Source organism: Vanellus vanellus (genome assembly GCF_965231255.1).
Source record: "Vanellus vanellus genome assembly, chromosome: 19".
NCBI classification, from domain to species: domain Eukaryota; kingdom Metazoa; phylum Chordata; class Aves; order Charadriiformes; family Charadriidae; genus Vanellus; species Vanellus vanellus.
The window spans coordinates 6,302,119-6,319,524 of record NC_138924.1 but is presented as its reverse complement, the minus strand read 5'-3'; the positions used below and the strand labels follow the sequence as shown (position 1 = coordinate 6,319,524).

At 40.0% G+C, this 17,406-nt stretch overlaps 1 protein-coding gene across 1 annotated transcript; it reads right to left on the bottom strand.

The window, feature by feature from the left end:
• Positions 1–2,277: 2,277 nt before the first annotated feature.
• On the bottom strand, positions 2,278–17,190 carry NIPSNAP2 (nipsnap homolog 2). The gene is made up of 10 exons (XM_082492852.1): positions 17,075–17,190; positions 12,668–12,807; positions 12,544–12,589; positions 9,599–9,693; positions 7,584–7,654; positions 7,029–7,169; positions 6,571–6,602; positions 5,201–5,295; positions 4,282–4,365; positions 2,278–3,495 (listed from the first exon to the last, which is right to left on the bottom strand). Exons 1-10 carry the CDS (start codon positions 17,158–17,160, stop codon positions 3,431–3,433), a joined length of 855 nt encoding a protein of 284 aa, XP_082348978.1. The 5' UTR covers positions 17,161–17,190; the 3' UTR covers positions 2,278–3,430.
• Between the last annotated feature and the right edge of the window lie 216 nt (positions 17,191–17,406).

Below are 17,406 nucleotides of genomic sequence, written 5' to 3'. Positions count from 1 at the left end.
ACATGATCTCTTTTAAATTCTTCCTGAGAAAAAGCTCAGCCAGCTCCAAGGGCAGCTCATGTACAATCATGCTTTTGTTTAGGCAAGACTGCATGAGTAGGACAAGTATAAACTCTTTCTGCCATCACTCAATGTGTTTGTCCGCAATTCTACAGTTATGAAGCAAGAGAAGTTTCTGTTTGCTGCAGTTTTCTATTGAATTAAAAGGCTGCTAAAAAAAATAAAAATCTAACACCAAGCTAATCAGCTATAGCTACAGGCCCTGATCCTACAAACACTGTGACATGCTTCAAGGATATGTAATTTCACTAATGCCACAGTCAGAAGAGTGTGCCGGAGGCTCTGTGCCACAGAGATGTTAACATTCACAGCAGTATCTTCTGCCAGTCTGAGTGCTATGGAAACATGGCGTCGGGCCAACGATTTTGCAAGAGCTCTTTAGGTCTGACTGGTTTGAAAAAAAAAAAAAAATAAAAAAAATACCGCTCCCCTTCCACTGGGCAAATATCAAGCCTGACCTCTAGTCCAGGAGGTACCAAAAGGATCACTCAGTGTAGTGAGTGGCTAAGCTCTTCTGTCTGTAAAATACTGGGGAACAAAACAGGAGAGAATAAAGCATGGTGAGGGAAGTGTTGAATGTTACAACCAAGCCACCGATTTACTTGACCATATCCCATCACAGTAGAGCAAAGCCTGGAGAATAGCACGCATCAGGCAAGTAATAGCTGGTCTTCAGGAGGTGTCCTGACTAAGAGCACGGGGAGCCACACAGCTTCATATAAAGCTTTTCATTTTAATGGGATTATTCAGTGATGTAGAACTGCTTTAAGTTATACATTCAATTTGCATGAGGGGACTTGTTAGAAGAACAGTTCTGCAGTCTTTTCTAGGAAGACTAGAGGACAACTAACTTGAGTTTTAACTGTGTCTTCATTACAGCGGAACAGGAATTGATAATTACCAGAGACCCTTCCAGGCATTGTTCCCCACTCTCCAACCACTGCATAGTGATGTCAGTTCTGAACTCTACGAATTCTGCTCTAAGAAACACCGAAGTATTGGTAGGCAAAGGAAGAAGGCAGGCTGGGCCGTGAAACTAAGAGGAAAAAATCACAACAGTGTTCTCAACAGGGGAAAACCAACTTCAGAAAAGGCTCAGGCAAAGGGAAGCAAGGAAAGACTGGCATTACTTATCTACTGTGTTACGGTCACTGAGTTTATATAGTTATCTGCAACTAAAATAAAATCTCTCTGATGACAGCCAGAGCACAAGTCTGAAGCTCAGAACGACAGGAGGCACATTCATAATACATTACACCACCACTAGTGGGAATTCAGATCTTAGGTAGCGCATAAAGACTGAAGAGACTTGTACTGTACGGTGTCACCCCGCAGAACATCCAGCTATTCCTTCCATTTCTTATGCATGCAAAACTTCATGGTCCTTGAGTAACAAGAGCTCTGCCTGACTGAATTTAATTCCTAGTGCTCCGGGGTGAAGGTAAGAAACAGATTGTATCAGAACCCCCAAAATCCTGTAACTCCAAAAATGGTTTTTGCCTTTTTTCTCTGGCTGAGATTGTTGGTTATGAGGGGTAAGTTACCAGCACAATTCTCTAGGAACAAGAAATATGGGAGGATACTGGGAGAAATAAAAAGGACTGGAAGCTGATACTGTCAGCCTGTTTCTCCTTTTGCAGCTAAACAGTAGTCCAAAAAGTCTGGAAAAATGACAGCCTGAAATGACAGTACAGCTCGTGACTGATTTACAAGAAGGAACAGCTGAAATGATGTACTTGGCCCACTGAGTAAGCCAAGCTGAGAACTTTAAGATAATATAGTACAGAATTCTACTCAGTAAAATCCCATAATCAGTTGACAACAGGAGGAAAATACGAAGACAGGCAAGAACCAGATCAAATATTGACTTTGTTCAAGATGAAAAATCAAGTGAAGGCAAGAGTGCAGTGTATTTCACGTGGGAAGAAAGAAATCAGACCTGAAATATTAAGCATAATTTGTGGAGAAAAATCAGAAGGAAAAATATTTTGTATTTATCACCACAGCACTTATGACCTCAAGAACACTTAGCACAATGGGATGTAATGGAGATATTGCAAATTCATTTCGGAGGAGGAGAGCAGAATATTGGGAAATGCTGTCCCCGACACAAATAAGTGATATTGGCTAAGCAAGCTGAAATATTCCATGCAATTATTCAAATTTTCCATAATAAACACTGCAAGATGAGAGAAAACACAGGTGCAGCAATACATATACGGTGCCAATAAAATGTGAAAATTAAAAGGATTTTATTGACTGATATGTTCTTCCTGAAAACTCATTGAAATGTACAAACTGGACATTCAGTAACTGATTTGTACATTCTGTATGTTACACTGAATATTGTAGCCACTTTAAAGAAAGAATATTATTTTCACTTACAGGATGTTCACATCAGCGCAGACACCAAAAGTGTTGATATATTCTAGTCTAAAAGTGAAACCAAAATAGAACTGGACATAATGGTACACCGCTTTATGCCAATCCTATCGACTCAACATGCGCCAGTTTCACACATCAATTCTTAAGTACCTACTGTACAGTTAGTGAAACACGCAACCAAGCATATGTCTGAAGTCATGATTGCTTATTAAATTAAACCCCTTTTCCTAGACTTCCAAGTTATTTGTAGCGATAAATGTATTTAACTGCACTGGATTCTCTGCAGAATGTTCAGGCAATCACGTCTTGTCAGTATCTCTTTAATTTTGTGAAGTATGACCTACGCTTTTCAATTTCAGGTGTAGATTATCTACACAGATGTGCGATTCGTTTCAACACGCTTCAGAGTCCTTGCAAAACAGAATGCCCTATTCTCTGTCCATAAGCCATCACCTGACAAACAGTATTACCCTCGATTAATGACTGCCTATTTGTAAATTAGAGCTACTTACCGATTTCAGGCCTGCTAGAACAGCTAGGTGTATTTCAGAGCTGCCCGAGGGCTTCAGAGCTTCTAATTTCAGAACTCCCACGTTTGTTTTTAAAATCTGCAATCATTCTAATGCTACACAAAGGCCACAGCAACTGTAACGCTCCATTCTGTTGCTGTTACTGAACACTGGGTATTGTCTATGTAGCAGAAGATGCTAGATACTGTATGCCACACTTAACCTGAGGAGCCGTCTCACAGAGGAACTCATATATGTACTTGTTTTCAATTAACCAACCTTTTAATTACAGTCCTATATTTCCTGGTATAATCCTAAGAGCAAAAGGTCATTAGATTCTGAAGAAAAGAGGTCTCTTTTATAAGCTCAATACAGTACTTTTATATTTCAGACTATGATATACAATGTATACCATAAATTAATTTAAGACAAATACTTGTCACTTTATCTATGTAGGCACAAGTAAATCAGTGACTTTACTGAAGAGGAGAAATCTTCAATGGTATCATGATTCTGGACTCCATTTCCTGAATAAGGGGCACTGAAAAAAATTGAGACAGGGTTTAATTTCACTAACAGAGATCATTAGCCATTCTGCACGCTCAGTTTGAACAGACATTATTGTCTTCAAATTGTTCTCCTAGTGCATGCCAAGTCATCAGTAACCACCACCAATCCTGTAACTGAAGCACAGTAGTTTGAGAACAAGTGATTTTTTAATATAATCTGTCTGCTCCTTTGAAGACAAATATTCCCATTCCTTTTCACCATAATGAAAGTTGTCTCACATTTTTCTGGTATACTTCCTTTGAAATGTACCCTATGGAACCAAAATCAGACAGGCTTAGCATACTTTTGTGAGTTTTGTTATGAAAGCTATCTTTGATCTCAAAGATCTCCTGGCTTCTAGTTCCAAAGTCTAAACTCCCTTTTCAAAGGAATGCATTTATCTAGGTGCCCGTATTTCATGAAATATTAGAGGTAATAATTTAATATAAAGATAAATTTCACTATTGGCTCCCTAATTTTTTGGATACAAACTTAAGCGTTTACACAATTCTGTTCTACAGGAGAGGTGCCTGTATAAAAACTTACTATTAACGTAGCAACTTTTTAGCAATTAGGCAACTTTTCCGAATTTGTATGATCAACTGCAAAATTCACAGTGAAATGTCTGCCCTTCCCCTTACAGTAGAAAAACTGACACACAGACACACACGCACCAGAGATGCAAAACTTTTTATCATTGTGCAGTGTACTGAAGAACAAAAAATGATGACATGCACAAAAGTCTACCTCCAGCATTCCAATGAAGTTAATAGGTTACCTGTGTAATAGACTAGTTCATCCCAGCCAGGTTTATTCCATGCAGCGTTCCTTATATCTTCTCTGGTTTGGAGATCTTTGTAAGCTGGTGAGGGAAACGAACAAGCACAGAGCTTAGAAGCAACTCCTTTTCCTTCTACATGTGAATAGCTCCCTTAAAAGTATTCTAAAGTGTAATTAGGAGGCTGCAAACACTGGGAAGCAAAAAAGTCAGAAGTTCTCCACAAAAAGGAAAAGCTCCCAAGCCAACGCAACAGAAGGAACTGGGGAAGAGAGAGAATGTCTTAGACGCAGGTAAGACAGATAATGCAACAGAGTACAGTTCTACATGAATGGTGTCAGATTTCTAATGCTGGAATATAATATTCTGAGTTGTCGAGATATGAAGATAATACTGCATATTTTCAAAAATAAATTAGACAATGAGTTTCTTCAAGCTGAAACATTCCTAATCCATGAAAAACAACTAAGCATTTGTGGAGACTAACACACAGAAAGCAAAACCACCATGATGTAGTAATGTAAATAAACGCCTGACTTTCCTTTTTGTAGGTGTGGTATATGTGATGCTTGAAACTAAACTGTAAAAACCTGACTTCAGCATGAATGGGGATGGAGAAAAGAGATGGTAGGACACGGCTTGTCATGCTTATGTTGTTGAAAGCAAACAATTAGTCCCTAATAAGAAAGGGCCATGAGAAACTGTTGATGGAAACAGAACAAAACATGCAATGTTCACTTCTGCTTGTTTGTTTGAGGAATAAAGTTACCTACACAAAAACTAAGAAAGTCAACATTGTTGACATAAAACAAAAAAAGCCTCTTAAGACATTCCTTTGCCTTCTGTAAGAACTTTGTCTTCTGGGCAAAATCAAGAGCCTGTTATGGGCCGATTCAGTGAGAAAAAAGCAGATATTTACCCCAGAGGTGATGAACCATATAAAGCTGTCCAATCTGTGAGAAAAATCCTCCAACTGCTTCATTATTATCCTGTCGGAAACGAATTGCACGAGCCCTACAAAAGAGCAAAGCAGCCATTAAAAACAGCAGATCTGGGTAGGAAATAAGTGATAATTGAAAAAAAAAAGCAGAATTGAAAAGAAGCCCAAATGTTAAACAGCATTTGCAGTACACTTCAGTAATTAAAAACAAGAAAAAAATCCACAATACACTGATTTTAAGCACTACTTAATTAAAATATACCTGTATATCTTGTTAAAATTAGTTAAAATTGGAGGCTTGCAGTTTCTCTAGACTGTGCATTAATCATTCTTTGTCTTCAACATTAGATCCAGTATAACAATAATTGCTGGAACAATGTAAAGTGGCAGGACACTTTTATCGCAGGTTTTCTAAAATTAAATCCTTGAGTTTCAGTCATATCGTCTTTGCCACACTCACTTACCACAGATTTTGTGGCAGTGGAACACAGCTTTTTTATTCACAGGGACATTTGCTATGCAGTTGTCCTATGCAACACTTCATGATTTGTTGTGTAAGATCAATCTCTCTTAACTATAAATCTGTTGCACGTTCTAAAACTACTGGCTACCACTATAGATATGCCTATTTTATAAAAATTCTAAATTTAATTTTCTTTATTCAAATTACTGTAATTAAATAAATTATATTGGTGACAACGACACGTCTAACAATCCAAGTCCTTATCTTTGTCACAATAATTGAAAATACTCCAAACTATTTATCTATCAACTTTTAGAGCTGCATGGACTTAGTGAAGGTAAACTGAAAGAAACATGCACTGGTTTTAAATAAGACAAAATCAGAAGGATATACTCAAGAGAAGACTGTCTCAAATGCTTTTAACCTATATATTAAAATACAAATGCGCTGCTCAATAGGTTTTCAAGAAGCAAGTTGACTTGCAGAGATTAAAAGGCAAGACTTAGGCCGTTTAAACTAAAAGTAAGTCAGCTTCTAGTGGTGTGAAAGATCAACATAGTCTCAAGGAGTTTACCACCGCCCTTCACTGAGCAGTCCTTTCTGCTGAAAATAAATGGTTTCTGCCATATTACATCAAACTGAAAGGGTTATGTGAAGGAAAGCCAAACCACAGAGCCCACGATGTTGTTTGCACACAGAATTCCTCTTCCTTTCCTCAAAGAATAAATTAAGGGTCAAAGGACTGTCTTACAAGTTGCGTAAGTACTGAATCAGGCCATTAAGTGGGTGACTGAAATGCTTTGGTACCATTCTGCCACCTCTACTTCATGATTTTTAAACATACATCTCTCGAATAGGTGAATGCAAGTGCTAAAGCAACACTTACCAGTAATTTCCCCACTCAATCATTGTTCCGGGCTACAAAAACAAAACAGACTGTTAAAACGGTACTCTAAAGAAAGTCAGAATATTTGGGCAGTTTTTACAACATTTACACATGGAAAACACGATGTATTCACCAAATCACTTCCTTCAAGTGATAAATACATTATAATCATCTGTAATTACTCTGTTTACTAACTGCATTACTTCTTAAGTCATTTGCCTGAAGTTTCCTTCAAATGAAAACACAGGGTTTTCAGACCCGCAGATGTGAGTATCCTGTTGGAGCCTGCCTTCATTTTGGACCCCACACGTTGAGAGCAACAATGACTCAGACATCAGCTTTGATAAGAACCAGATTTTTAAGATGAGGTCTGTTTTCCATCTACGTGGTATAAACATGCTTTGCAAATTAAATGACAGCACAGAGCTTAAAAAATAAAAAGAAAAATTTGAACTTACTCGAAGTTGATAGGATCTCAGTTCATAAATATTAGGCCCCTCTCTGGGAACAGGTTCATTCCAGAAGCTAAACTCCAACAATAATTGGTTCTTGCGTGAGAGAAGCATGTTACCTCTTTCTTTGCGAAACTCGGTGAATTCCTAAAAACCAATGTGATCACTGTCAAATTGTGTGTTACGTTTCAACAACAAAAAACAGTATGCAATGTGGTGGCTTATTTTTTTTTTTTTTTTTTTTAATGCTATCTTGGGATTTTGGGACAATGAAATCCTTTAAATTGTAAAGGCATCTAAATTCCCCTGGCATATTTGAAAATTTCAAGTGACATGTTTACACAGCACTAAGTGTCAGTGTTTCATAAAGTTTTCAGATATTAAACCTCAGTATTACTGAATGTGAGAATAAACCCTTTTCCAAAGAGGTTTCTAAGTTTGTAGAGGAAGTGATAAGATATTGAAGTAAAAGCGGGTATCCAAACGTGCAGGTTTTTGCTGACTATTCTTTGTTCTCTTCCAAGTAGAATAACCAATTCTAACAAAATCAATGCATTTTACCTTATTTTGACGGAGTTTACTCATGACCTCATTGAGAGCTGGATAGCCTCCCTCATATCTCCACAGATGAACTGAAAAAGAAAAAAGGAAGCTTTTTCAGGGATGTCACACACCACTGTTAAAACTTACGGAATATCAAAGTATAAAATGTCCTTCATACTACAGAATTATGCAAAAATAGAAATCAGGTAACAGGTTTAAAAATTGATTTTCCTTAAAAAAAGCACTACACATTTGAACCTTCTAAGAATAATGGAATCATCTGCTTTTTGGAAAAGGTTCTCTTGGAAAATTTTGCAATCTACTCTGAAGATAACAGGGAAATTCCTGAAAGGACTTTTTGTTGCCATGCTAGTAAGATGCGATGACTTTACATGACTGCAGTTGAAATTAACATTCAGTTTGAGAGGATGACTTAATTGCAAAAATGTGTTTTATACCAATTTCATCTAAGAGCAATAGAGGGGTAGGCTTTTTTGGTCAGTAAATTACTCAAGCACAAAGAGCAACACAGTTTCTGTAGGACATGAAAGATGATGCAAAAGTTATTTTTGAAGTAAACATTACATTAAAAAAAGCGGAAGATATCTGAACATGCTAGAATTGTTACATTTGCGAGGATTTTCCCCATAAAAACAATTTAAAACAGGTGTCTAAACTTGAGTTTTTTCAAAGCATTCTCTCTTTAATATATCATAAGAAGATTTATTTACAAGCACTTAATATAGCAAGGCAACAATATTTCACCTCAAAGAATCACAAAAGCTATTTTCTCTCCTCTAAAGCAGTCCTACGCCTTTTCCAGGAGGGTAAACTGGAAACTAATGTAAGGCACTGCACTATGACAGCAGATTCATCCACTGCACCTGCTTCTGCTGCCTGATCCCCAGGGCAAATTTGATATATCCACCTAATATTAATACAGCCGGTGCACAAGTACTGAACAAGTCAAAATCCCATAATCTCCTTTATTACGCTGCTAGAACTGTTGCAGTGCCATTTTCAAGGCAGGCTATGGGATGCAATTACAGATACAGTCTGTATTAATACGTTACAAAAGCAACTTGGCTAAGATAGTCTCATTTCAATTGCCTTCATTTCCCAATTTCCCTTCAACTTTTAGAACTGTTTCTCAGACATTGTTTGGGTTATCTGCTGTTATTTCTTCACATTTGTTCAGTGTCAGTAGTGCGATATGCTGTGAGAGCAGGACAAATTAATGTGTACATAAGTATATTTTTCAATAACGAAGCAGTGGCATTGATAGCTCTAACCATGGAGCTACATAACAAACTACATAACAAATATCAGTACACCACTCTGTCTATGGCTTCCCATTCCTTCAATTTCCTAGAATTTCCCAATTTTTTCAGGTTTTGTCTCTACACTAGACTCTTCGTAGTTACCTCTGTAGCGGCTCTTCAGTAATTTCTAGTTCCAGTATATTTTCAATCTGCATAGTTAGGCAGTATCGTTATGTGAACATGAACAGAAATGTTTTCACTTTCCTCCAGAAAAGGTCTATCTTATTGTTGAGTTTACAATGCGATCGTTTTTTCAGATAGCGTGCATGATTTGCATTTCATTATCATACAGCAATTACAGTATGAAAGTCTGAGTAAAGCTTTTATACTGGCCAATGCAACATGAACTCTGTCTTTGTAAGCCTTTGCCTTTACCCCCAACATTCGGGAACACGATCTGTGCCCGCAAAATATTACAGGACCACATTTTACAAGCATTTCCCAAAACTGTTAATCTACCACCCGGAAAACATGAAAGTGTATTAACAATAGGACAAATTTTAGGAATTAATGCTTTACTGTCAAACTCAACAAGACAAAAAGCAAGCACCGTAAATGTTAATATGACTACTGATAATAGATGCACACACACCCTCACTGTATACATTGCTAAAGGTTTACTGTCAACAGAGATGATTTAAAGAGAAGAAACCTGCCAAGCACACGTTTCACTTGTATGGTTTTACATTCTGTTGTACTTCTATCTCCTACCAGCCTGATCTTGCTCTCCGTACCACGTGTTCCAAGTCCCCACCAGTGCACATGGGTAGTGTTTTTCTTCATGAATCTTTGGCAGCACCTCTTGACTTGAAAACAAGGAATACAGACACTATGTTGCATTTCCTTCAGGGAGGCTACAGTTGATATGTATAACAAATCACCACACGTTTATCATTATGGTATGAAAATTCACAAGCTCTACTTTTCAGAAGAGAAAGCTGAAATACAAAAGTCTGCTATACAGGGGAAAGACAGCTACAACGCTACGAAAACTTAAGGTAAGTGTTGCCATTTCTTTAGACAAATAAACACCATGATAGAATTATTTTGATGCAGTACATTATGTCTATCACCTACGAGGCGACCCAACACATTAGGAAATCAAATATCAGGATGTCTTACTTACAGAAAATGCAGCCTAACTACATGGGTGATTTGCTTCAGGAAAAGCTTTTCTTTATCAAGGGAGGTAGAATACACAAAAATAGGAAAGGACGGTCTTATGTACCAGTTACAATGCTATTAATTCCGTTGAGCTGAATGAATAAAACCAAGTATTTTGCTAGATCAAATGATGACTGTACTTCATTGTATGCAGCCTTACTGCTTTCTATCATTTCAGAAACAGGTCTTAGTCTGAGGCAACTTACCCGTTAAAGCATACAGTGAAACTGCCTTAAAACACAAAATTTCTGTTTGACTATTTGCAGTATTTCCAATATTTTTTCACACTTCAAAAGTGACCTACATTAGCATTAGGAGATTAAGTTTTACCAATTGCTGACTCGGTTAAGACAGTTTTCAGTGCACTGTACTTTGATGAATAAGTCAATTAGTCTGGCTGAACTCTGCCTTTTCATATTTTTCCCTGCATAATTACCCCTCTTACTCAGTTTGGTTCACAGGCAGTGAGCCTCTGCAGAGTATGAAATAATAGAAAGCAGGCTGGTCTTGGGCTGAGAGTCATTAGATATGAGTTTTCCACTTGATTCTGCCGCTGACTTTCTAGACAACCTTGAGCAAGTCTCATTACCAATTTGTACCTCAAGATTTCTCACTACATAGTATAAATAATATGATAAAATGACTCTCCAAGGACGTTTTCAAGGATGTTTCACTATCAGTTTGTTTTTGCGAAGCATAATGAGATCCTAGAATGGCAGCTTTAAACGGGAATGTTAAATTATTACAATAACCCCAAAATATATTTTGTTGCAAATTATAGAAAAAAACACCCACGTAATACCTTATGAACACCATCTTTTTCCTTCTTAAACATAACTGTTCCTTATTCTTCAGAAGGGGTACTTAACCACAGTGATTCATGAAGTACTCTCATAATTGTCTTCATTACACTATTTCTTTATTAATACATGATGACTAACCCTTATCCTGATTTGACACAGTATAAGGAATTAACCTGTTCATCTTTAATTTAGGGACAGGAAGGAGGGAAGTTCAGAAAGGCTTAGTTTTCTCTATTAGTCCATTCTTGAGTTTTCTCCTTCCCTGGAATACTTAAATTTGCTTTGGTTTGGAAAGAATAAACCTAACCACACATATTTCATCTGACTGCTGACAGCAGTTTCTTTCTTTGCCGTTGTTTCTTTACTTGAAAATAAAAGCCTCTGCTTTCACTCAACACTTAGGTAGTTCATGAGATAACAGGGAGAAGCGACTCCCTGCTTTATGTAATTGGACATGTTTATGTTAAGCTTTTAAACAGAAAGCTGGCTGAATGCTAAATGCGCTTCTCTGTGTACTTGTGTTTTTTAAACAAAAAAGTTAAAAATACCTTATGATTGAATGTTATTCTAGTGCATTTCTGTTTGTATAGCAAGGAAAACAGTTTTCGGTCATCTAGCCCCATTTCAAAGCTGAACACATGAAGGCACAGAGATATTAGATGGCTTACTCATGTCTGTACAGCCAAACAGTAACACAGTTACGGACATAAACTGGGAGTTCTGAACTTCTTCCCCACCCTCCAGCCCAGCTCGTGTTCTCACCAATACAGCACACTTAAAAAAATCGGCTGCAGAAAGCTATCATTATGCTAAGAATATTTTATTTAACTGACAAGATGATCACTTTCAGTGAGAAAGCACTGCTGTTTCCAAAGGTGTGAGGCTCACTACGTTTCCAAATTTAAACATACAGTTCTTGAAAAGGCAGCTGTTCTGGCTCCAGAGGAGTGATTATGTAACCAGAACAGGACTAATATTTCTGCAGTTTCACCCTTAAAGTAGTAAATTAAAAACGTTACCAATTCATACATTTTACAAAGCTGTAACCTTTTGGAAAACCCATAACAGTACTGCTCCCTTTGGAAGATACCGCCCCAACGCAAAGATCCTATCCAAGGATTCGCATAGCTCTTATAAGAGTAGATCTCAGTAACATTACTTTTGTAGAAGGATATAAATGAGCTGAGAGAGAGTCAAGCCCTGGGTTTTTAAAATCTCCTCCAAGTTATACTTCAATTTAATATTGGCATGCAGTTTTACTCACCAGCGATCTCTCCCTTTTCTTCCTGTATGCAGAGAACAAGCACCCTCAACACATTCCTACATGGCAGCTGGAGCGGCACACGCTAGCACACCCCGATCTACCCGCACGCACCAGCAATTGTAAGACAACTAAGGGAAGGGGGAGAGCTGTTCCAGCAAATGTCCCCAGTGTTTTCACAAAGGGCATCTTCCTAAATTGCAGCTTAGGAAAATGACACCTCCAAGAGGGAAGACAGGGAGTGAACTGAGTAAAGTATCTTTTGCCATCTCTCTCCAAGAATAATATGAGCTATTTAACACCATACCCTGCAAGTAAAAGGAGGGTTTTTCCACCTCCCCTCTAAATAATTATATTTGCCAATTTTCAGAACAGCTTGTGATCAAATCAACATGTCTAAGATGTGAAAACATAATACGCACACTTACCAAAGCTTGTTGTAGGCGTCTAGACATTCTGGTTTTACATTGTGAACTGAAACAACAACATTACGTGAGAAATGCAGGAACAGAATAAAGAAATGGTAACGTTAAATATAAAAATATCACTCACTCTGTAGTTTATACAGACTGCTGGTCTCTCTTTTGGCTAGAAGGTTGGAGTGAGCATCTTTCCTTGGATCGACTTTGCGAACAAATAGCGATTTTAACCAACTGTCTTCACGAGGTCTGCTAGCTGAAGATACCAGCCCCCTACATATTAACAAGTACATTATACTGTCACTGAGCATGTCTTGAAAATGCCCACAACACAGGGAAGATAGGCACAATCAAGTTTAATGCAAGCAGTATCATAACACACACTTATGTATACGTCTGTTACTAAAACTTTCTACTGAGCCACTTTCTAGCAAGATAAAGGCAGTTCTTTCCCCACTGAGATTTACCCTCTCACACAGCTAAACAGTTAACCGTACATTATCCACTTTTATTCTTTGCGCACACAGGAGGGAACGGGTGAATGGCTGCTTTTTCTGCCTATTTATCTTCTTTTTAATCAAGTGTCTTTGCTCAAGAAGGCTGGGTCTGTCCTGATGTACACAGACAAGAGTGAAAAAGAGCAAAAAGACAGTATACATAAGGAAAAATTTGTACAGTGTAAATAGGAAAGTAACTGCCATATGTTCCTATGTTGCTCAAATATAACTCTAAAAAAAAGAAAAGTTAAATAATGAATCTTTCAAGAGAAAAAATACAATGAAAATCTAATTTGGGAGAAATTATGAGTGGCAGGAAACAAACAACCTGCAAATATTTCAATTCAAAATTCTGGCAACTGTACTATGTAGGGGTACAGATCCACATTTTTTGTACAGCATTCACAATTTCCCTTTCTTTGAAACAGAAGAATTTCACTGTCTTTTTTATATAATCTTTATGAAGTTTCTGCAAGTACAATTCCAAAATAATATCACTTCCCTTTACACCACAGGCTACACAAAACGTTACAATTGATAACTGTGCTTTTTAAAAATGATGTGTTAAAGGAATTATTCTTCTCTTTTCCAGCTGACGGAAGATCCCTCAATCACCAAAAACTGTACAGAAGGACAAGAAATCTGATGTATTTAACTGATTCTCTACAACGTATGCCAGGGGACCCCAAGCTCAAATGTATTTTCTTCTTTCTCATAAGAAGCACTTCCTTCAATTTGCTTCTTTTCGGTATGGGGTTTCTGCTGAAAACACAAAATATTTATCAGATATACTAAAAATGTGGCACTGCAGCTGGCAATTTAAATCTTTTCCTGCCTCAGATGTCAACTTTTCACCATTAATTACTGACTAGGAGATCTAGAAGATAGCTATCAATCTTCAGCTATAAAGCTGCCTTCAAGATATCAAAAGTTTGTGACAATTGTTCAAGGAAAAAAAAAATAGGGAAAGAAAATCTTGACTTCTTTTGGGAAAAATATCTCCATGAACATGCCTGTCTGTATTACACAAAAGTAGTTCACACTAGCAGTGTTTTTCAAAAAGCAACCTTTTAGTCCCAATATCTGAAAATAACATAATGAACTGGTTCACTCTCTGGAAGCAGGATGGAGGAAAGGAAAAGTATTTCATAGCAGAGAAACAATAACAACCAGAAGAACAATTGCAGCTGAGATGACCTTCAACGTTAAGAAGTAATCAGTAAATACCTTATCGGTGTGTTTATTGGAAATGGTGCCTTCTTTGGCCCTAGGCAAACACACAAACACGTTACTGTGCTGAAAGCTAAACAGCTATTACTGAGTACAAGCATTTAAAAGGGCATTCCATGATAAGGCTGTTGCTAGAATAGAGTGTATGCAGCTGCCTGAAGTTGACCTATCTCTCATCTCAGCTGGAGGAGGTGAGGCACAGGTGACTGCAGCTGTGTTGTCACATATACATCAGGTGCCACAGGAACACAAGCTGTTCCAGATGACAGGGGCTGAACCCCACCTAGTAAATCCAAGTTGTTTAAAAAAGCTCCCGTAAAGTAAGCACTAATGCTCACTGGACAGCAAACAGGGCTCTAGGAGGCAGAACTCAATTCCAGTCCTGTAGTACTCATTTTTGCAACTCAGATCTGCAAACCATTGCCATTTCCTCCCCTTTATTAAACTAGCAAACTAATATTCAGAACACTCTTCTATGAGGATTATTGTTTGCAGCAAGTTTTGAAGATGAAAGAGACAAATAATCATAATGCTTTTTTTGTGAACCAGCTTTATCAGCAGCAAGAATAAGCTGGAGTTATGGGGATAATAGTGAAAAACAAATTCCTTTGCTATTAGGAGAGTCTCATGACTGGAATGTTAAACTGCACATAAAACTGGAGGTATATTTATTTTTCAATACAATGAAATGAGTAATAGTTTACATTTATGCAAAACCTTTTACCCAGCAACTGTACAGCTCCTCATGAACATGACTATCCATCTAAATATATGCATCACTTATAGTAAAGAATGGTAACAGCTGGAGTTTATTAAAACAGATATTCAGTGCACCCAACCTGAGATGCTAGGACCTTATTTTTAATCCATATCCTTAGAGAAGTCCTACACTACTGGTGTCATTCTGGACACCTGCAAACCAAGAAGCCCTGAACTGATTACTGGTTCACTCGTGTGGGCAATATGTGCCTGAGATTAGCTCCGGAAAAGTAGGGACTAAATTCATGTCTTTGGACTGCCAGTTATGATCATCAATCACAAAGTAGTTCAAAACTAATTCATCATCCAAAACTAACTTCTTAATATTATGCCCCACAATATTATAATACCTGTTACAAGTAAAACAGATATTGGATCCAAATTGTTCCAAAACCCAAATACCACGAATGAAAATGTGAATATACACATTCAACTAATGTATAGGGAATTACCATCACACTTCACAATTTTTTTATTTTCTGGGAACAATACTTATCAAAGAGAGTTTTCATGCAACATTTTAAGGCACCGTCTGTCTTTGCTAGCAAATTCTTATCCTACAAATGTTGCCTATAGGCTTAGCTTTCTTGCTACAAACATTGGGCTGTGAACACAGAAGGATAACACTGAATAGCTTGCTTATATTAGATTAAAAACTATGGTGAAACCACTTCTATTCCACTTAGCTTCTGCTTTAGCACAAAATATAAACTGGGAGGGAGATAGCAGGTCAAATATTTAGATTTTGTAGTAACCCATGTCTGCCTAGAAGAGAGAATAATAACTTGTCTATAATTGACAGGTTTTGATCTGCAGTCTAAACAAAGTTTATTTGAAACTAAATAAAACCCCAAACATGCACATAAAATCTCAGAACGTATACCCTCCACAACTCTCCCCATTCCTGTTTTAAACAGATGCCTGCAGTGATGCCTTTAGTCCTGCACAGGGGCTGCTGCCCATTCTGAGTCTTGAGACAGCAGCTCTCCGTGTTTCAAAGAAAGGGTAGAAAATATGCGTGTAGACCCATCCCAGTTTGGCCACTTCTATGTCTCCCAACACCCAGGACGCATGTGTGTCTGCTTCCTATACCTGAGATAGAGCGAGCTGCGTATGCGGTGTGTGTGCCTTCGCAACCCAAGAGGTGCGTGCACGCGCCTGACCCTTCACACATCAGACATATGGGCGTGTAAATGTCTGCACCCCAAAACTCGATGGATGTGTCTGTGCTCTGGCATCCGGGGGGTTGTACGCACATGCACACACACCCCAGCTCCTAAGGGAAGTATGAATACGTGCGCCCCGACACCCAAGGGGTGCACACACATGCATGTGTGGCTGTGTAGCTGTGCACTTTGATGGCAGGAAGATGGTGGTGTGCGCAGCCGTGCACCCTGACGCTGGGGGAAACATGGACCTGGGGTAGAGCTGCAACCTGGCATCGTGCATGTGGAGTGGCGGTGTGTCCTGACACCACGGGGTGGTGTTGTGTGTGCAGCCATGCACCCCAGCACCACAGGACATGAGATGCAAAGTGCCCGTGCACCCTGTTGCCTGGTGGAGTGGGATGCGGAGTCGCTGTACACCCTGGTCCTGGAGGGATACTTGGGTGCGGAGCATCCCTATACCCCAGCACCAGGAACGGGCATGTGCAGCCTGTGCACCCTGTTGCCTGCCGGGGCGGGGTGTCCCTGCAGCCCAAGGCCGGGTGACAGGCGGCAGGGGGCGGCGGGCACCCGGTCCCCGGCGCGGCGGCTCGGCCATCATCCCCACCCAGGGGCGGACTTGGGGGAGGGAGGGGAAGGAGGTGGCCTTGGGGCCCATGACCTTGAAGGCCACCCCGAGCGGGTCGCACTGCCCGCCCCGCGGGAGGGCCGCGGGCCCGGCCTGTCAGCTGCCCCGGCGAGCGGGGCGCCATTTCCAGTCAGGAAAGGGGGGGGGGGGGAGGGAAGAAGTCTACGCGGCGGGGCGAAGGGAGGCGCGGGCGGCGGCGTCTCCGTCTCCAGCCTCTCTCGGCGGCCCTCTCCCGCCCGCTTCACCCCCTCAGGGCTCACCTGAGGGCCAGGCCGCCGCGGGGCGGGAGGCGCGGCACGGCGCTGGCTCCCGCCAGGCTCCGCCGCAGCAGCACTCGCGCCGCCATCTTGCTCCGGCCGCCTCCCTGCTGGGCCGGGGGGGGGGCGGTGATGGGGCGGGAGGGGGGGGGGGGCTGAGCGTTGCAACGCCGCCGCCGCACGCGAGGGGCGCACCGCCGCGGGGGGAGGCAGCAGTGGTCCGCCGGCCACGCCCCCGGAGGGGTGGAGCCAGCCGCGCATGCGCAGAGCGCCCCAGCCCAGAGCGGAGGGGTGTGTGCGCTTTCCCCGGGTACTGGGCTTTTGGGGTGAGACAG

What these genes read in the sequence shown, in the direction of transcription:
- NIPSNAP2 (XM_082492852.1), bottom strand. Translation starts at nt 17,160, where the DNA reads ATGGCGGCGCGAGTGCTGCTGCGGCGGAGCCTGGCGGGAGCCAGCGCC. An exon ending in CAGTCTGTATAAACTACAGA is followed by an intron (nt 12,590 to 12,667) that starts GTGAGTGATATT and finishes TTGTTGTTTCAG; the next exon opens with TTCACAATGTAAAACCAGAA. An exon ending in CGGAGAGCAAGATCAGGCTG is followed by an intron (nt 7,655 to 9,598) that starts GTAGGAGATAGA and finishes TTTCTTTTTCAG; the next exon opens with TTCATCTGTGGAGATATGAG.